Here is a 22,570-nt window from a genome sequence, read left to right as displayed (position 1 = left end):
CCAGTTTGAGTGTGGCGGTGTTGTACTTTGCTTTGGACAAAGGCGTCTGCTAAATAGCATAACAATACATGTTGTTGTAGTGCTTGCAGCGAACTAAGTCACTTTTCAAATTAAAATGGTCCCACGCCACATTTCACCGTGACCCCTTCATGATTGGCTAACTGAGAATGGCGTCTAACATTTCCCCCGGCTAGTAAAATGTTTAGTTGTTGCCACGCAGTTAAATTAATATCATTGTTTCAAGACTCTCACGACGCAACGCAACGTACAATAGTTTCATCGATTACAAATGTATGTTATCGACGAAATTCTTAATGATCAATCCTCGATCGTCGATTAATTATGCCCATCCCTAGTCCCACTTTTTATTTTTGGTTACAGTCAGGAAAGATAATTTACAAATGAGACTATTGCACATTTCTAATGGTGGTTAACAAATACATTAACGTAATATCATGGAACATAAATGGATGTGGTAACCAGATTAAGAGGAGGAAGATACTGATGTATCTGAATCCAAGAACACAGATGTGGCATTCATTCAAGAATCTCACACATGGATTTAAGTGAAAAAAAATCATCTGACTGAATTTTTTTTTGTCAAAAAAAAAAAAAAAATTGACACACGCAAGTGATGCAAATCAAAGGGCCTTAGCGTAGACCTATACGTAAAATAGGGCCATACAGACTAATTGTACCCTCCGTTTACAAGTAACACATTTTAAAGTAAGCCTAGCTATTCAATACTGCAGAATGTTGCTTATTAAGAGTGCTCAGCTAGTGCGTGGATGTCTGTCCTAATGCTATTCTATAGCCTACTATTATAACTGGCGAAACAACTGTTTATTTTCATTTTACTTTTATGAAGAGTAATTAGCCCAAATCATAGACTAATTAAACTGAAAAAACAACAGCTTTCCTGAACTTCTGCAAAGCGTGTTTAACCTACAAAAGCCTATAGGCTGCAGCTCCAATATAGCCTATAAATCAGGACTGTTCTTTCATCTGTTTCAACTAGGGCAGTGCCCGTGCAAGCAATATTTTCCAAGAAACATGTTACCCTATGACGTTGATGCAGGTAGATCATGTTAGATTGGTGATGATGTAGAATCAGGCCCGTGCAGTTAGAGCTTTTTACTGTCTTTGCAAAGTAAAAAAGTGAAGGGGAAAGGCGTTAGAGTGGCAGCTAATGGCAATATTAGACACATTACATACCCGTGCGTTTTTGCTGTTGCTGGGATTATTATTATTTATAGCCTAAAGTTAACCGCATGACCATGGCCATATGCCAGTGCTATGAACTCGGAGTGATGTTTGAATGAATGTTATGCCCGTAGCCGATGTCCAGATAGAGTCAAGAGCCGCTGTTTTAAATGCACATTTTAACAGAATGCTACCGACGTGTGTGTCGGCCTGGGGTGCGTTTCTAGAAAGCGTCGTTTGCTAACTTGCGTCGCAATCTTGGGAGTTCGCTCCGTCGTTCTTGAATTTGGTGTTTCTAGAAAAGGTAGTTCAAACTCTCAATCGCAAACAAGGACGCAAAGTTTGGTCGTTTGAACTACTGCCCCTGGGCAGTCGCACCTGTGTCGTACCTTGAGAGTCCCAGTTGGTGATGTCGTCAGTGCAAGATCGCCTGACCAAAAATCACAAGCGCCCAACCAAAAATCACTAAATTGTTGTTTTCTCGTGACTCAATGATTGCGCCATACTGTAGGCTAATATAAATTAAAATACCGTTGGGCTCATTCTTGCTACGTATGTTGCCTTGCGTTCATTTGCGTGTTGGTTTGCCTTTTGGTAGGCTGTTATGTTACGTTACAAACCCTCGGGTCAAGCACTCCGTTCATTAGTATAGTGGTTAAGGCAGGTGGCTTATCATCACAACATCGTAGGTTCTTTTCCCGTATGCATCACACATGCTTTTGTTTCTGACTAGTAAAACGTGGAAATAACCCTAATAAGTAATGCCGTGGAACTATTAAACTGATGTCGTGTTCCTGGCCACTCGATGTAAAGCAATTAAATATATTTAGGGTCTAACCTATTGTTGTGTGTGGTACTGTATGCCTGCTCTTACTCAAAAGTGACTTGGAGAGGTAAGATGCGAACTTGGGCCGCGCGCTCAATGTACTGACATGCAACAGCTGAACCACCAGATACTGGTTTAGTATTGTGATAATTTGTAATTAGTCTAGGCCATATATATTTTGTACATATAATTTTTAGATATTTCACACAAATAAGTACATATAGCCTATTGGACAGCTTAAGCAGCTATGTGCTTGCATAGGTTTACGTTTTTTCCTGATAGCAATGATAATGCCAGCATGAATCACTTTGGGTTTAAATTAGACACGTCGACACATAGAGGGTGCCTCTCAACATCCCTCCTCGATCCTCGGTCCTCTATCCCATTGTTGCCGCCCCATCATTCAGTGAGGACGAAGATCGAGGAAGGAAAGGAGGATCTATAAAAGACAAGTGATAGGCATCCAGTGACAGAGAATTTCTAGTGGATGGGGTATTATACGTTGACACTTTTTCCACCAATTAAATGTGCCGTTGCATCCTCAACAACGTTGTTGGAACAACGGTGTTCGAACACCGGAGGTAGCGAATTGCGACACAAGTACGATGCTTTCTGGAGACAGGTGTAACACTGTTGTTGTTTGATCGCAAGTTGCGTCGCACCGCGGTGGTTTAACAACGCCGTTGCTAACTCTTCTAGAAACGCACCCCTGATCAGGCAACCGCGGTTGTTGATTAGTAGCCTAGCCTAACCTATGCAACGTTACGTGACTGTAACAGCCTGCTTACCAACATGGGTGCATGTGTGTCGGACTCAGCTTGTTTATCCAACATGAACATCTTGAAACGGCCCGTTGGTTATATGAGACATCTTAATTTCCATGAATGGCAACACGTGAGTTTGTTAGCGAAATTTTTTTCTATGCTGGACTGGAGTAAGCCAGAGTGAGTGGAGTGTGGAAGGCAGGGGAATTGTGGGAGTGGCACTGCACTCACGCATGTCCTTAGCAAGACCTGTGTCAAATTTGGGGTCAGTCGGATGAGCGGTTCGAGAGTTATGCGTGCCACAGACAGACAGACAGAATGACACACAGACAGACGTTCCTTGCATTAATAGATAGATAGGCCTTTCTTTCGTTTATTATTGTATCATTATGATTATGATGATTATTATTATTAGTAGTAGGCTAGCAGTAGTAGTAATAGTAGTAGCAGCCTAATAGTGGTAGCAGCAGCCTAATGTTCATCAACGCAGTGCACCAAGGCATTTATTTATTTATTTTGCGCACAACGAACATTTTAACATAGGCTACAAAAGCACAGGCCTATCTCAAAACAGGGTTCAACAAGAGGTGTAACCATCACTGCGGCTTGCAATTGAGATCGCCCCCCACCCCCAATTATTTTCTCCCCGGATCTGCATCAATCCCATGATTGACATCTAGCGCATCCGGTTGACGGAAATCCGTCGTAGCGACGGAAAACTTTAATCCATGCTCACATAGTAGAGGAGGAAGCAGTGAAGTTTCAAAGGGATTGGGTGGGGAAAGTTTTTCACAGCTCTTGCTCAAGCAAAAGAAGTGGGGTGATGATCCTTAAGATATTCAATTTTGTCATGATAAAGGAAAGAAAGGACCAGGAAGGTAGAATTATTTGTATCAGCCTTAATTAATGGAGTTAAGACAATATTATGTAATATATACGCCCCTAATAAAGGAGACCCTGATTTTTTTCCATGAGATAAATACATTGGTGGGAGATATGGAAGGTCAGGTTGTTTTGGCAGGAGACTTCAACCAAGTGATGGATGGGGTGATTGATAAGAGCAGATCTAGGGTGGGAACACACCCAGGGATAGGGCCGCAATACATATGTTAACAGAGGATTTGAGTCTGGTGGATGTTTGGAGGTTAGTGAACCCCCGTGAGAGAGAATATCTATACCTTCTACTCTCATTGTCATAAGTCACACTCAAGGATTGATTTCTTCCTAATATCAAACACACTAATAGACTCAGTAGTGGATTGCAAGATAGGACCGATTGCCCTTAGTGACCATGCTACAGTAGAGTTACATATAGATCTACAGACAGACAGAGATAGAAAGGGCAGATGGAGGCTAAACACTAGGATATTGCAGGATGAGGTATTCAGCAACACATTATCAGAGGAACTTAAATCATTCTTTGAAATCAATATTGGATCTACATCTCAAATATCTGTTTGGGAGGCATCAAAAGCATACATTCGGGGGGAAATCATAGCTCATTGCTCTAGAATTAGAAAAGAGAATGCAATGAAAGTGACTAAATTGGAAAAGGAAATATGTGATCTGGAAAAAGAATTGGCCATTCATAATACGGATGAGTTATATCAAATAATCTGTGATAGTTACATGGAATATTTAATAAAAGAGCAGAATATGCCTTGTTTAAACTGAAATCCATTTTTTATGAAGGAGGGGAAAAAGGTGGTAGATTGTTGGCCAGGCAATTAAAACATCAGGATGTCTCTAACCATATCCCAATTATTAAAAGAGCAAATGGAGTAGTAACTTCCTCAAAAGAAATTAATGAGGTATTTGAAGAATTTTACAAAGATTTATATACGAGGAAATAGAAACGTTTTTTTCAAGCCTCGGTCTGCCTAATATCTCTGAAGAACAGAGAGCAATGCTGGATAGCCCTCTGATGGAGGAGGATATAAGAATAACCATTGAGTCTGTGAAAAATGGGAAATCACCTTGGTTAGACGGCTTCCCAATTGAATATTATAAAAAATGTATTGACATCCTAGCCCCGATTTTACATGAGGTTTACCTGGAAGCATTTGATAAAGGCTCTCTGCCCAACACATTTAATGACGCCTTAATCATACTTATCCCTAAGAAAGATAGAGATGCTTCACAACCAGCTAACTTCAGGCCTATAAGTCTACTTGGGGTTGACCTTAAGATATTGACAAAGACACTAGCATTAACACTAGAAGCGCCAAGCGGCGGTCATTTGACCGCTGACGCGTATTACTAGAAGCGCCGTGTAGGTTTGACCTAGAACTGCCGGGCTGCAGTCATTTGACCGCAGTGATTACAAAAAAAATAAAAATCTTTTCACTCGATTAAATTCCAGGACCCTACGTTCACGACTTTTCCTAAATACGCGTGTTTTGTCACCCAGAATTTTTACATGATCAAAAGCACACCGGTACAAGCTAGTTTAGAGCTATTTTGCGCTCACTTATGTGACAACACTATGTTGTCTCGCGTTCGGCCATGTTTGTCCAGGCTGCTATTCTGTTTTCTCACAGCAGATGTCGCAAGGGTTTCCTGTAAGTCGGGCATGAGAATAATATTTTACCATAAAACATATAGTTTATATATGTGCAATAAGTATTATATATGTGCTTTATTTTAATAACTATTTTTCATTTACATGGCATAGTCTATGGAGGCGATTTACAGTGGTAAAATGCGAGTTTGTTTTGAAAACGTTGCGACAGGCCTAGGCTACATGTGTAAAACATATTTTCGTCGTAGCCTATTTATGTACGTAGGGCGCGTATGCCTACGTACATTCATAGTTGTATATCTTATCTTCTATTTGTAGGCTATCTTTTAAAGCTCAGACTAATGTATAAGCATTTTCTTACATATTTGCTGGACTGACTGAGTTACGTCAAGTCAAACACCTATCCTAACATATCCTGTAGAAAATGTTGAGTGGCGCAGCGGTAACACCCCTGTCTGCAACGCCGATGACCCAGGTTCACATCTTGGCAGGAGCGAAATACAGAATCTCATATCGATTGAATTTATTGACCGTTTTTCAACGTTGACGAACAATTATTTTTTGTTAATGGTTTTTAATAACAAACTATCTGAAATAAACGGATGAATCACAATACTGTTTAGGCCTACCATTAACGAAAAATAATTTCGCCAGCCAATCATTTTCTGAGCCAAATTGAGCCGCCATATGACAAACTTTGACTAAGCCAGTTAGACTTTTTGCATCTAAAAATAATTATATCATAGTGACACGCGAAAAAATAAACGATAGCCTAGAAACTAGGCCTACATGAGATTTTCCCACTGGACACACCACATCAGTATTGTGCTCGTTGCTACGATACACAGGACTCACAGTGAGTTGACGACCAATGAAAATGACATGGGGAAAAGAAGCAAACAAAGTAGCCTGATTTTGATCTCACCTTACATAGGCTACTTTCCTAATTCCTACGTAGGGCTACTCAGACTTTTGTTAAATCGTCAGGGCCCGGTTGCACAAACACCAAAACCAAAGATTGATGATATGAACCAAATATTCTGGAACAGATGGATTTACAGCATTGAACGTGATAGGCTATTAGGCTAGCCTACTGCTGCGACTTCCACCGTTTCCTTTCCAGAGATTGCTGCGCTGTTCACAACGCAATGAACGCATGCAGTCTACATTGAAGTGAAATGTGCAGAACGTTGTCCAAAACAATACAATAACATTGTGTGTTGATATCTAATACAATATACACATCTGTAGACATGAAGTGGCAACTAAAGGCATTGTCATGAAAACTGTGGCGGCTGCATTTTTGGCTGAGCCAGCTAGCCAGCCAACAACGTCATTAGCCAGCCGTTCTCAAAGCAAATGGCTTCGGGGTCTATACATAACACACTAACCATTGCAGCCTATTTGAAACCGATCATCCCCCCTCCCCCATACACTCGTCTAGGCTACTTAGGCTACAGACATCACCGAGGCATTGAGGACAATTAACTGCCTCCCTACCCCCACCCCATCTATCTGTCCCCTGCATAGGCCTATACTAGGCTGTAGGCTGGCTGTTTAGGCAACTCGTGGAAGAATGCGCAATCATGTTTCATCGCATATGCGCGTTTCAGAATGTTCGAATTCGCCAGCGTGCGTGTAGTTATGTGAATAGAAAAGAATAGAATATAGCCTACTTTACTGATGCCTTGTTCAAAAGAACTTCCGTCATGAATAGGTTGGGAATCGAACCAGCAACCCTTGAGTGCTCAAGCCGAAGCTCTAACCAGTGAGCTGCAGCTCTGCTTGTCAGACATGTGAAAATGTGTGTCTCAATGCTGAATCTCGAATTCACATAGACGTTAGCTTAAATTGTAGAAACAATAGGCCTATAGCTTTTTTTCAGCAGACATCGCAAGCATAGCCTACACATTCGCAAAACGGAGAATATCATTCACTCATTATTTTAAATTATGCTACTTCTCACACCTATGCCTGCTCAGCATAGCTCTCTCTATCCCTCCCTCCGAGGAGCTAGACCCTATAAGATGCTTCTCCCTAAATGAATGAAAGTTGTTTTAGAAAGTAGCCACGGTAGCCTGTAAAATGCGGCATGAAATCCTGGCTACTGTGTAATTGAAACCAGACTAGGCTCTTTGTTCCAGGTGACCAGGTCCGATCATTTTCGGCGGCGCGAACACATAGGCTACCTATTAAATGAATAGAAGTGAATTTGGGAAGTGAATTAGAACTAGCCACATTCACTTTTAGAGCATTTTAGTTGAAAGTCAAGTTTGCTTAAGGTTTGTTTAAGAACTCTTCCAAAGTTTTTACCTCAAACAACACAATCAACACAAATACATGAACAGATAACTCAAACGTGCTGTATGTCATAATGAAACAAACAACCACAGACTATCAACAACACGGTCTGACACGAATGACACATGGCTTAGGGGTCATTCCACGCCAAATCAACCAGAGCCCACGCACTTGCGTCTCAAAAAAATCTGAAAAAATTACCATGTGTGCCTATGTTACCCAGGAGACACTCTGTAAAATGTTTTTGTGCTAAGATCAATACTTTTCAAGTAACAGCCAGTTTTACAGGGGGAGGGGGGTGTCAAATTTGTTCTACCTCTTTTTTTTGTCAAAGTTCACAAGCTCATTGCTCAAGAACTAGAATCTGTAGGAGGCTCAAATTTTGCAGGCTGGTGCATAAATAGGAATAGTATGCAGTCAAATCACCACGAGTAGTCTGGATGATCCTGCATGGTCATAGCAGTCCCTCAAAGTTGATCAAAATTTTATTGGAGTTCTTGGCTGGGCTCTGTTTAGGCTTACAGAAGACACATTTTTACTCAACATAGGCTCTTGATTTTTTTTCTCTTATTGAGATCAGTAGAAACACTCTCCGAAAAAGCAATGAAGAGAAAAGAAAATCCATCAGGGACTGAACAGCAGACCTCACAAGTTTGAAAAATGATTTTGGATCTCATATTCAGAGCACTCTAACACCTTGTGGGAATATACAAAGATTTTTTAAACATTTTTTTCGTTAATCTGCATTACCTCTTCTTTTTAAAAACACCAATTTGACTTGTCTTATGCGAATCTTTCTTTTTCATTTTCCACCCTAAACATGGACAAAATGCACCATTGAGATCAATATGTTTTGTCCCCACCCGGCAATTTCAGTGATTCAGTGATTTTAGTGGCACCTAGTGGTTACTCTATACAAAACAAATCTCTCAATAGATCTCTATGGTGCATTTTGCCCTTGTTTTTTTGACATGGAACTACACTCTCATCTGGCGTAATAATCAAGGCAACTTGCAAACGTACCATAGGCGCAGTGATATCTTACGCAGCATCTGAAAATAGTCCCCATAGACAACAAGCAGTAGTAGTGCCAGTAGCTGCAAGTTGCCTTGATTATTACGCCAGATGAGAGTGTAGTTCCATGTCAAATCAGCCTAGAAAAACGCCAGGTTTAATTTTCAGTTGGTCTTATTGCACTTTCTAACTTGAGAGGACACACGTTTTAAATGGGAAAATTACCAGAAATCTTAGTCACTTTTAAACATGAAGCTAGCAGGCGAGAAGCTAATGGTCTAATCCGATTCAATGATCTATGCTAGGCTGAAGCTAAAAGTTGTATCGCCAGACTCACAGAATGGCTGGATGAACGGGAACAAGGTAAATATCGATTGTTTTGCTCGAGGGAAGGTGGAAAATGAGCGTATTTCCAAAAATGGCGGAATATCCCTTTAAGATGGTCATGCTGGTGACCAGCCTGTCAAGCTTGACAAAGATGGTCAAGCTGGTTTTCTAGAATAACCAACATAAGCTGGCGTGGCCAGTAGAAACCAACAATGTAGACCAGCAACACAAACTAAAATGACCAGCTTAAGGTGGTACGACAATCAAAACCAGCTGAATTACCATAATAAAATGGGTAAACCAGCTGAAGGTGTGTTTTCGCGAGAGTTTTGCTGGTCTAGCTGGTTAACCATCAAAGGGTGGTCAAATAAGCTGGTTAACAAGCTGGTCAACCAGCAAACCACCTTTAGCTGGTCAGGCTGTTTTTTTCAGCAGGGATGTTACCCGGGTGCGCTTAGGTGGGAACGCAGCCGGCACAGTTCCGGGTAGAGTGAGGGGGGCGTACCAATGACGTATAGAAATGCGCCCTTGCGCTTGTTGTGTGTACAATAAAAAATCAAACTGCAATCACGTTGTATTTGTTGCGGGACAGGCAGGATTATCCTTGCAAAGCAACATGAATAGCCTAAAGGAATTGAATAGTTCGATGGCTTTGATCATTGGCTTTCGCACCTGCTACGTGCTTGAAGTGTTGTCGATTAGCTTGCAACTAGCTGTTTATTACTGTATACTGTTACACTGGTTAGCGATTAACAGCTAATAGTTAGCATCGCTATTATTTAGCATTGTTGTTGCTTTTTGTAGGAGTTGGGAAGGAGCCTCAGACCCAGCTGTGTGCTGTTTATATATTTTCCAGGTGTGTCATTATTTTCTATTAACTTGTCGTGTTGGAAGCGGAGCTTTGTTTATACTGTGTGGTCCTGGCGTTAGCTATTTTTTCCTCTATGCTAGCTCCCGCTGACTAGCGAGCTAACTACTTGTTCTGTTGTTTCATGATGTTTTGGATCTGATGTAAAGTTTGCATCATCAAGGCAACACAGCACAACAATGCATTTATTTAGCGTCTTCTCCCTCCCCCTGCAAGTGCGGACATTGCCCCACCCCTCGCGGCACCTATTCAGGTCTAGTGTGAACACAATTACCCGTATCTTACTCAGACATAAGGCTCATGTGGCTCATGTCAGTCCGTGTCGTGCCTCTACCCGGGTAAATATGTCCGGGTGACTTCTAGAAGTCATGTGGGAAAGGGGCTATAGGCTCTGTTCGAAATGGAAGGCCTCATCAGAGCTATCTCACTAGACATAACTTTCGAGATATTTTATAAGACAGTTGGTTTCGAAATTTCAAGATATCGATAATATGTGGCATCATCACGTTGACGTCTCTACCTAAACATTCTAGATATGGATTCTTTTCCCTGCAGCACATCTGCACAACATTCACGACACACTAGTGTACCACAACACACAATTTGGGAAACAGTACACACCAGCGATAACTCATTATTCCAATGCATTATATAATTTCATTCAAAATAATGATGTAAAGAACTAAATAAACATTTGAAGAATTTCAACCATTAAAAGACTTTACCTCTTTCCTGATGGTGGCACGACTTTTTAATGGAATCCCTTTGATCCTAGCATAGGCATCCATGGTGAGACAAGGGTGTTGCTAGGGATCTTACAGGACCTCTATTTTGATGTGAGGAAGCTATCAAGGCAAATAAGAACACAACTCAGTTTCAATTTTCATACCAGAGAATTATTACTCCAATCATTACACACGACTAATATTATACAATTTAAGTAAGAATTCCTAAGCGACAAGGTCATGTTGATGCTTGGCTGCTCAATGCTACTTCATTTCAGAGATGTAGGCCTAGTTCAGCATCAGACTAATCAGTCTTCGCAAAAGCATACAGGATAAAAGCCTATTTGGGAAATACAATTCAGGCTGGAGGTCTGACCAATTGATAGTAAGTGGCTAATCCAAGATGTTCTCACATTCATCAGTGGTCATTAACTGTCAAAAGCACATGTTAATAATACACAATACAGGTACAGAATACCTTTGATACAAGGGTAGGCTCACTATACAGCAGCAATCAGATTTCACAGCTCAAAGAGTTAGTATGTGCAATAGTATGGATTTTTATGTCTCACACATTAGAGATGAGAAGGCTCTGCATCAATAAAACATATCGTGGTACAACATATCATACAGTGGTACAACCTGTGTAACAACATGTACTAACATGTACTATCATCGTACTTATAAGATTTCTTTATTGTGTCCCAAGGGAAATTTGTCTTGGACAAACAGGCTGCTACATCACATATAACATAAAAATGCACTGTACTGTTCTTCCTAGGCTTCTTCTTATTATTACAGTGCATGAAAATGCACTGTACTGTTCTTCCAAAGTCTTCTTCTTATTATTATTATTAGAGTGCATGAAAATGCACTCTACTGTTATTCGGTTTCTTCTTATTATTATAGGCGATTATTCTTCTTCTTACGTTTTTGTGCGTGCAATTCAGCTTCAACCGTTTAACGTAGAAACTTCATTCAAACTGCTCTGCGTAGGTCTTACTTAGGTGACTTCAGCTATGTACATTTTCATCTGATCAGAGGTGGCACACCTTGACACTGCTTAAATCTTTTTATCATATCTGCTATGTCTTTTGACATTGTTGTTTTCATTTGTGACCATTCATAGCGAAATCAGTCGTTTTGCGCACAACGTTATTTTGAGAAAATCAACAATAACAAACTTCCGGGTTAAAATGTTGAATTTCACGTTTTCGCCTAATTCGACTGTATACAGTCTACAGTTTCATATCGTGAACGCATTTCACGGAAAAAACATACGTTTTGACTGTTAAACCCTGCGAAGATTCAACACATTTGCTGTCATTCCCGTTATGCACGCGCTGCTTAAAAAGGTGATTTCTCCTCTTCTGGCATATCGTGACAGGAGAACCATGTCAACTTTGGATGCTGTTATCTTAGCGATAGTTTGTGTAATACCCTCGATATACATATCGTTGGAAAGCTTAGTTTATGGCCGTTCACGTGAGCACAATAACTTAATTTAATTAATTTTACCGAAACGACTGGTTCCGCTTTACAGGGTCACATTTGTGCTATTCTCCTTAAATTTAGCCTGACCATGCCATAGTTATTGTTATTACATGATTGATTGAATTACTTATTGTTCAATTGCTATTCTCCTATATATTCATTAGCTATTCAGCTATGTATTTTTCAACTTTTATACTTTTATACTTTTATACCTTTTTTATACTTTTTGAACTATTAAATAAAAACTATTAAAATTTCCCCATAGACTTAACATTACATTATGACATCATAATAGGGCAATTAGATTAGATTGAGTTCACGGTGTCAAAGCACTTCGCCAATCAATTGACTCAAACCTGACTTGCCGATGCATCAAGGCTGTGCTGGCAATGAAGATTAGAGCTTAGCCACGTAGCCTTATTGTGAACACGCACGACCCCCGATCCGTCTCTGCTAAGTCTATATTGCGAGTTCGAGTCCGACTAATTCGCGTAAATTTAACACAACTTAAAGAGACTCTATGCAACTTTTTCATAGTCATAAAATCTCTTAGAAATCGTTATTTTGCTTGACTGACCAGTTTTATCAAAAACAGTAATATTTCCTCCCGCCCCCAGTGTCCCTATCCGCTATTGCAACCTTGCAGTTTGTTCAGGAGACGATCGTTCCCTGTTTACATCTGGAAGGCAGAGACGCATAAAGAACAAGAAGAACCACGCTTGCAATTTATATATTTATATATAGCCTATGTATACGTGTACGCTAAAGCTGTCAGGGAAGCTCTGCAGAGAAATATGCAAGTATAACACGAGCGAAAATGAGAAACGAAACCGAAAGTTAAGATGAAATCTCCAATACTGCATAGTTTCTCTTTAAGTTACAAAAGATCCAAAATAAATGTAGTTATATGTTATTATTTATTACTAATTCATGTTCAAAATGTATTCATCTTCGACTCACAGATATTCATAGTTAATATCTACAAAACAGTCGGTGACACAATGCTATCCTAATCTTTCACCACCAGATGTCCTCATAGAGTTCTGAAGCTTTGAGTACTGAACCTTTTTTCGATACAATTGGATTGAAAGCTTCACTGGTTCAGAAAGCTTCAGTTCGCCATCACTAGACTTTAACCCCATAGGTCTCAAGGTCAGCAACTATCATTTTGGCGGATGTGCAGGGATGCTTGCTAACATCCCTGATGATTTTTCTCTCTATAGATTGAGATATTTAGAAGCATCTAGAAATTACAGTATAGCTTTTCCCCATATTACAGGCCTCAATGATTTTCTTTCTGAGGTCCAGACAGCTTTCCTTCATCTTCAGCATGCCTGTAAAGGCAGTCCCCTCTCAGACAGGTGTTCAAGTGCCTGTAAGCCTGTTTCTTGAAGTCTTTAGGTAAACAATCAATGCTGATTGGATGTTCAGGTGTTGTCTGGACATTAACTGACTGCAAAGGTGCGGCTTGAAAGGTGACAGGTTGGTTGTGTTATTTAACAGCAAAAAAAAATCACATGGGGGCTAATCATTTTGACCACTCCACTTGTCACACAATTTGAGATTAAGCATTCCTAATAATAATAGTAACACTCCAAAATGCACCAGATTCTACATAAAAACACTGGCGAATGTTTGATTTTTAACATTTGATCAGGGATGAAAAATTTAGGGAGAATTTTAGAGTAATGTTCCAAAATTTCAGGGGGGCTAATCATTTTGGCCTTAACTTTATATGGTTAAAAGAAGCACACATTGGCTTTTGCTGCTCTAGCCACTGAGTTCATGGAACAAAAGTACTCCATGGGCAAGAGCAGGCCCTGGCCTGTGTCTAGGCATGTGAACAGAGGCACATTGTGGACAGACCACTAGGCCCTTACGACAAGACTCTGCACATCCATCACTAGGCCGTGAGGCTCCACAAATAGTTTCACACTGACTGCAGTACACACCAGGTCAAGAGAATGTGGTCAAGACCTGCTGTCAGCCTCCACATCATCTCTGGTGATGGAGTCCACCAGACACCACCCACCAACCTAAATTTGATCCAGCTGCTCTAGCTTGTCCACTCCACTATCTACTTGAGACGCCAGTGTCACTTCAGGAGCTAGACTTCACCTAGGACTCAAGTGCTGTCACAGCATTGCAGGTTCATCCACTTCAGGCGGCCCTTAGCCTCTAGAATTTCAGACAGCCTGATGCTGAAATTGTTGTCTCTACTCTAGAACTAGGCCTACAACATGAGCATTTTTTCAGCATTCCTTTATTGAGTAGATGCTCTTCAGTAGGCATGGTTTTTAAAAATGTGTTGAATAATCAATACATTTCCTGACATTACAGAAACAACTCTGGGTCATGAAGCCAGCCAGACAATCCAGGTTAATCCATTCATTGATTAGGTTTGAAAGGAGTATAATAAGCTATGGGACAATTTAATAGGCTACATTGCGATGCATCACAGATTCGAATGACAACTAGACTGCACTCCGACAGATACTACTCAACCAATGCAGATGTTCCTCCCTCCTTCTCTCTCTCTCTCTCTCTCTAGAAGAACCACAGCATGTAGGCTAGCATTATGGTCCAAATATATTGACCGTGCCATAATTAATCGTTGCACTGTGGCGACGATGAATAGGCCTAATTCATACGTGAGAAAGTTAGCTAGGCCCAACAAGAATCCGGGTTTCTTTAGGATTTCCGTGTGATATTAACGCAACTATTAGCATACCGCTAACCTGTTACGTTAATGTTGCATGTAGGCTACCGGTTCTAGGGTAGAGATGATTATGACATCCCTGACACAACAATTACAGCACGATTTCCCATCGCTCCGACATAACTTTGCTGCTACGTACGTTCATTCGTAAGTATGGAGATATTTAGTGCGGCCTAGCAGCTCGCACTTCTTAATGGCCTACTGTTATTCTGAGGGTATAACGTTATCATGGAGCCAATGCAACCTACCACACCAATTCCATCCAATGCATTTCTGGTCAGTGTTGGCCTTTTTGTCAACAGGGACAGCTGGAGATGTCAGGTGATGGGTTGTTTTGTCCAAGATGATCAGAGTGGGAATATTAAGGTCACTCTTAAGTTTCCCAAGACTCACAGTCAAAAAACGTTCCACACTGAAAAGCTTGATATAATTTCCTTTCGTCTGTGTGGTGGGTTTCACTGCACTCTACGTCGCAGTTACGTTACCAGACGTTACCTAACCAGCCGACGTTAATGGAAGCTGCTGATAGCTGCTTCTAGCTAGCTGGCTAACGTGCATTCCCTCCTGTCCATTGGCCTAACTTCCGCAACAAGAGCAAGATATGTTTCAATTATTCGTGTCGTAAGAGACAATCCACGGCACATAGATCAGTCATTCTTACCGTAAACTGACAGACAGTGTTGTCTGATCATTTCTTCAAAACAAGACACATAGACCAAAGCAATCGAGTCATCGTACTAAGTCATTCACTGGGTTGAATCAACCACAGAGTTAACGATCGCACCCAATTCAACGACACGTTTTGTCATCGCCGTCACGTCATCCGGAGAAAACTTCCTTGGGCACCGCTATTAAAAGTATTAAGGTTCCCCAATGACTCCCATTGATTCCGATTGACCATTTCTAATGAAAACGTCAATACATAGATTTCTCGAAAACATGCGCGCGCACACAAGGGGCAGAAAGCACCATGAACAGCATTAAGCAGCTGCTCTCCGTGAAAAGATTAAAATGAATTTTAGTGCCGAAAACAGCACTATTCGAAATGACGATGGTTAGAGAATGTTCAGGAATGTAAAGTAATGCATATATTTGCCAGAAACCACCAAAACCGCCAAAAAGACGATGTTTTATAAATAATGAAAACGAACGACAAACTCTGAAATAAGCTCATAAATGAGATGTTATCATCATTTAGACAACAGTGGCATACAAAAAAATGCCGATTATAGCTTACAGCAGCTGGTTATTAGGTTAACTTTATAACGTTAAGACCGGCCATTCGGCGTCTTCTGCCCCATGGGTGCGCACGCATCTAGTTTTGTTAGTAAACAGGAAATCTGTCTATAGGACTCGGGCATACGCCTTCTAGGAATATCGCCGACATAGGCCTATTGGTAGCGCACCGAACGTAATATCCATTCATTCAGATGCAGAAGACAAGGAGCAGAAATATAGTAGCGATTAATTATTTTCCTCTTGCGATCGTGGGCCACTGTTACACCCCACTACACAGCAACATACTAAAACTAAGTAACAGGAACACACTAATAGGCGGGAGTAAATCCATAGTAGGCTAAACTAAGGAGTGAAGCTGCCAATATGGCTGCGCCCGCAAAGTTTTCACGTCATGATCCCGAGCCCTACAGCTGACATATGCCAGCAACCATTTCACTTTGATAATAACCTACATTTTTGTCCGACATATGCAGCAAGAATTTCAAAATGTTATTGACGCAACGTGGAGAAACTTAAGGGAGAACAAAAACATTATCCGTGACCCATGTTCAATGGAATTCCCCATTGACCTGGCGTCACGAAAAATGGCAGCCGTTATTTCTTAAATGTGACCATTCAAAGCGAAATCAGTCGTTTTGCGCACAACATTGTTTTGAGAAAATCAACAATAACAAACTTCCGGGTTAAAATGTTGAATTTCACGTTCTCGCATAATTTGACTGTATATAGTCTACAGTTTCATATCGTGAACGCATTTCACGGAAAAACATACGTTTTGACTGTTAAACCCGGCGAAGATTCAACAAATTTGCTGTCATTCCCATTGTGCACGTGCCGCTTAATAAGGTGATTTCTCCTCTTCTGTCATATTGTGACAGGAGAACCCTCAATTTTGGATGCGGTAGTTTGTGTAATACCCTCGATATACATATCGTTGGAAAGCTTAGTTAATGGCCGTTCACGTGAACACAATACCTTAATTTATTACATTTTACCGAAACGACTGGTTCCACTTTACAGGGTCACAAATGTCAGAGTAATGACATTTAAAATGGTACCTAGGGCTGCCAAGTTTCAGAAAATGGCAAGCGTGAGAGCTCGTCGCGAAAACATTTTTGACTGTCACACTCAAAAGCGTGACATTTGGCAGCTCCGATTAGAGTCGATTTTTCAAGTGTGAACTAATCAAGAAAGAGGCAAATAAATGTTATCCAGCTCTGCAACAAGTAGGCTATAGGACAATGATAGACTTAGCAGCCTTAACGTTAACTTGGAAAATCAAGGAGAAACAGCGAATCAACAGTGAACAAAAACTAGTTTTAAATCTAATTGTCAGAGTCGGCGCTGTTGTGTTTGAAAGGCAAGTTACAGGCGCCAAGACCCGCCTTAAGCAGCTTGCACACTGCCCAAACAAGTGCCAACAAACACCAACATTCTAAAGTCTGTAACTGTTGGCAAAAGTCTTTAGAATGTTCAAATGTTCAGGTGTGCATTCTACACTGCCCAAACATCAACTGACATAACTGTCAAGGTCAAAGGTGGCTGCTATCTAGACTACTAATTACTTTCCTAGGCTACTTATAGTTTTATAATGGATATGCCTACTTTGATTAATGTAATGAAAGTGGTGTTGGTCTGGCTGGCTTATAGAGCTACTAGGCGTATACAGGATCGCCAACAAATGCGAAGATTCAGGAGGAGAATGTGGTGTAAACCATGGCTTTTACGACATCAAAACCAGGGGGCTTACCCAAACTTGTGCAGGGAGCTGAGGTCCGAAGACACTCCAGCCTTTGCAAACTTTTCACGCTTTGCGCCCCAGGCTTTTGAGCAATTTTGAGCATATAATGTTAACACCCCTGATAAATAGGAAAAATACGAATTTCAGAGACTGCATCTCTCCTGGTGAGCATGGCTGTATAAATTGTGTAGGCTATAACCTTTTTGTTTAACAGGTGAAACATTCCAAAGTCTGTCATACCAGTTTCGGATTGGTTGCTCAACCATCCGAGCAATCATCCCTGAGACTTGTGCTGCCATATATCAAGTCCTCTCTGAGAAATATCTTAAGGTAAGCACCACACTTCTCTATATTGACAGTATGTTGTGATATGGTCACGTGGTCTCACAGCTGCGCTCTCACTGAGAGAGCGCAGTGTGGCATTTATCGCTTCCAGAATCTGCATGTCCTTTTCTTGGGCAGGATCTTGGGCTGACCTCTTTCTTGGCTTAGGTCGAGGAGTAGTTGAGTTTGAGGGTGGAGGGTTTAGATGGTTTGAAGGGTCTTCCTCTTCAATGTCTTCTGTTGCGTCTGTTGGGTCATTGAAGCTGTTACCCTCATCAGCAGTTTCATTGTCTTCTGGAAGATCAGATGAACTCTCCTGTTGAAATAATAACATTAGCAATTTAATATTTCTTATTTCAGAGCCCCAATAAAACAACAGAGTGGCTGAAGGTTGCCGAAGGATTTCAGAAGAGCTGGCAGTTTCCCCACTGTCTGGGCGCTCTGGATGGGAAACATGTTGCCATCAGGCCTCCACCAAACAGTGGTTCACTGTACTATAACTATAAACATTTTAATTTGATTGTTCTTATGGCCCTTATAGACAGTGACTACAAATTTCTGTACGTCGACATAGGATGCAATGGTAGAGTATCAGATGGAGGTGTATTCAGGGGCTGCACACTTGAAGAGTCAATCCATCTTCTCCTCTACCAGGCTCAGACACAATTATACCATACTACCTAGTAGCGGATGAAGCATTCCCACTGAAGGCATACATCATGAAGCCATACGCAAGAAGAGGCCTCACCGAGGAACAACAGCTATTTAACTATAGACTGTCCAGAGCTCGAAGGGTAGTAGAGAATGCCTTTGGCATACTAGCCAACCGGTGGCGGGTGTTTTTCAGCACAAGCTCCTTTAGGCTACGTTGCTTCTGATTTGTTTTTGCGTGATGCCTTCTGTGGTTGGTGAGATTTAAGCACAAAGGACTGATGGATTGGTTATTGCTGTCAGTCAATCAGAGCTCGAACTAATGACCAAAGTTTATCATCATGAAAAAAAAAATATATAGTGCACTGAATGGGGAAATATTTTGCATGAGAAATGTCAAGTATGGCGTGTGGTGTGAGAATGGGTCAAATTGCGTGACTGTCACGCTCAAAGCGTGAGACTTGGCAGCCCTGGTAATAATACACCACCATTCATAAAGTAACGAAGTATGAAAAAAAAAAAACACAATTTATTACATGGACCACCCAAACGACTTTAAGCAGATTGTCAAGGCGCAGCTTAAATAATGGTTAAAAAAAAAATGGGTATTAAATATTCCATAACCACTAGATGGCAGCATGACACAACACAACAAATAAAGCGCGCTGCCAAATGAAGGACGGTGTGTTTCAATTATCAGACACTTCTCCTGCACTTTTGGCCTAAAAGTGGGTCTATTGTATGACCACCAGATGATGCCATTTCACCGCACCTAGTCTTTACTGAACTGATGTTATTGCTGTATGTAAACACACTTGTGGTGTGTGTGTGTGTGTGTGTTATATATATATATATATATATATATATATATACAGTATATATATATATATATATATATATATATCAATACAGAAATAAACATAAAGATTGGATGTATTCGTCTTTACTGAACTGGGGCCTATTACACAAAACTAGGATAAGGGATTAAGCCGGGATATCTTGGTCATCCTGGGGGGTATTCCATCAACCTCGCTAAACAAGGCGGCGCTCAACAGAAATAGCCTGGCTTGAACTAGTGTAGACTTCCACTTGAAGCTAAAGCCGTTCCATTAACTCAAGTTAGCTGCATCTTGCCCTCGTTTATTCAAACGAGGCTAAAATCAGCTTCATGTCTGCTCGTGCACGAGGTAGAAAAGTAGACCAAAACCATAGATTGACGAAAAGACGATACATGTCGTAAAATTAAGGCAAACTAGAAGATTTCAGTTCGATTTAAGCGCCATCTACAGGATTTTCATCGGAAGTAGGCCTAATCAAATTGAACACGAGAGAAAAAAAAATAGATACAGTAGTTGCCTAAAAAGGAGAATAACGAAATCGTAGGCCTACTGTAAATCGCTAAACAGTAATTATGATGGTTTGAATTGGGACTTTGACTGTCTTCACTCTGAACAAAACGAGTGAATAAGTAGCCTAGGCTATTTAAACTCAAAACAACTTTGGCAGCTATTCAACATTAAAGATAGCCTAACCTACGTTCTATTAAAAGGGTTCACTCTAAAATATTTTTTCGGTGGTCATAAAATAAATTACTATTGTCCTGGGAGTATTGGGAGAAAACCTATTGTCTCCCATAAGTAGGCCTATTAGTTCTGCCAAAGTGTTTGTGAAATATAATTATCTGAAATGCAATATTGGCTTTCAATATCATTTCATATTTAATTTGTGTAATACAGTTGGTCTGATATCTGAACTATAGGCCTAATCAATAGACTATATGAAGCGGTTTTAATTATTATAGCCTTTACATAGGCAGGCTGGCTTGCCTCATCGTAGCCTATAGCCCACTGACAGCCTGCCTACTGTCACTGAACAAGCTAGCCTACTGTACATGACCCTTTATCAATAGTGATGCCTTTCATTAAAGAGTATAACTAAACATGGCAATATTAATGTGCTAACATAGTCTATGTAAATTCATCGCATGGGAACCGAACCCGAGAACACGCAAAGCATATCACGGCTGGTATCCTGTCACGCTGGGCATGACACCACGAAAGTTGTACTTTGTGTAGAGCCGCAAGATTCCTTGGACCACACACAGATCAAGTTCAAACAATGTAAGTTGCATAATTTTCAGAAATTCTTTGAAACTAGCGAATAGGTAGCCTTAATCAATGCTTGCAACACTGTCGGAAAAAAGTTTCTCCTTCTATTTTTTAAGTTGTAGGCTACAGGTGACGAAAGCACAGGTTGACGGAACCAATGGTTTGGGACTCGTTTTCCGACTGGTGTTTTTTTTTTTGCAACACAGATTAATTTAGCTCTGCAGTTAGCCTGCCACCGACCAGGTTAGTTCAGAAGCATATGTTACCCCAGCAACTCAGCTGAGATTCCTGTTAGCGGGAGTAATGGAACCGAACTCTCTCTAAAATTAGCGAGGCTTATCAAAGTTAGCCGCGATTTACGGTTAGCTCGCTTGATGGAATACCCCCCTGGGGGGTATTCCATCAACCTCGCTAAACAAGGCGGCGCTCAACAGAAATAGCCTGGCTTGAACTAGTGTAGACTTCCACTTGAAGCTAAAGCCGTTTCATTAACTCAAGTTAGCTGCATCTTGCCCTCGTTTATTCAAACGAGGCTAAAATCAGCTTCATGTCTGCTCGTGCACGAGGTAGAAAAGTAGACCAAAATCATAGATTGACGAAAAAAGGATACATGTCGTAAAATTAAGGCAAACTAGAAGATTTCAGTTCGATTTACAAGCGCCATCTACAGGATTTTCATCGGAAGTAATCAAATTGAACACGAGAGAAAAAAATAGCCTAGATACAGTAGTTGCCTAAAAAGGAGAATAACGAAATCGTAGGCCTACTGTAAATCGCTAAACAGTAATTATGATGGTTTGAATTGGGACTTTGATTGTCTTCACTCTGAACAAAACGAGTGAATAAGTAGGCTATTTAAACTCAAAACAACTTTGGTAGCTATTCAACATTGATAACGTTTGTAGATTAAAAGGGTTCATTCTAAAATATTTTTTCGGTGGTCATAAAATAAATTAGTATTGTCCTGGGAGTATTGGGAGAAAACCTATTGTCTCCCATAAGCATATAGTTCTGCCAAAGTGTTTGTGAAATATAATTATCTGAAATGCAATTTGGCTTTCAATGTCATTTCATAGGCCTAATTTAATTTGTGTAATACAGTTGGTTTGATATCCGAAACTATAGGCCTAATCAATAGACTATATGAAGCGGTTTTAATTATTAAAGCCTTTAATAAGCTGCCTCATCGTATAGCCCACTGACAGCCTGCCTACTGTCACTGAACAAGCTACTGTAGCATACATGACCCTTTATCAATAGTGATGCATTTCATTAAAGAGTAGGCCTATAACTAAACATGGCAATATTCATGTGTTAACATAGCCAATATAAATTCATCGCATGGGAACCGAACCCGAGAACACGCCAAACATATTTCGGTTGATGTCCTGTCACGCTGCGCATGACACCACGAGAGACTTCCTATGTGCAGAGACGCAAGATTCCTTGTACCACACACAGATCAAGTTCAAACAATGTAAGTTGCATAATTTTCAGAAATTCTTTGAAACTAGCGAATAGGTAGCCTTAATCAATGATTGCAACACTGTCGGGAAAAAAGTTTCTCCTTCTACTTTTTAAGTTGTAGGCTACAGGTGACGAAAGCACAGGTTGACGGAACCAACTTTTGGGACTCGTTTTCCGACTGGTGGGTTTTTTTGCAACACAGATAAATTTAGCTCGGCAGTTAGCCTGCCACCGACCAGGTTAGTTCAGAAGCATATGTTACCCCAGCAACTCAGCTG

General features: G+C 40.6%; 1 protein-coding gene across 3 annotated transcripts in view; it reads right to left on the bottom strand.

Moving 5' to 3' along the window:
- Positions 1 to 15,479, bottom strand: part of akap11 (A kinase (PRKA) anchor protein 11) — a 58,967-nt gene extending 43,488 nt beyond the window's left edge. For 2 of the 3 annotated variants that reach the window (XM_062533725.1, XM_062533727.1), the window contains exons 1-2: positions 15,011 to 15,409; positions 10,550 to 10,669 (exon numbers count right to left, since the gene is read on the bottom strand). In XM_062533725.1, the coding sequence (XP_062389709.1) occupies positions 10,550 to 10,612 (63 nt within the window). In that variant the 5' untranslated portion in view covers positions 10,613 to 10,669; positions 15,011 to 15,409. The other variant, XM_062533726.1, reaches the window with a different exon arrangement.
- Positions 15,480 to 22,570: the final 7,091 nt, after the last annotated feature.

Source organism: Sardina pilchardus, chromosome 4 (assembly GCF_963854185.1).
Source record: "Sardina pilchardus chromosome 4, fSarPil1.1, whole genome shotgun sequence".
In the NCBI taxonomy this organism is placed as follows: Eukaryota; Metazoa; Chordata; class Actinopteri; order Clupeiformes; family Clupeidae; genus Sardina; species Sardina pilchardus.
Note: the sequence above shows the minus strand (reverse complement) of the source record. Positions and strands in the feature narration are given on the sequence as shown.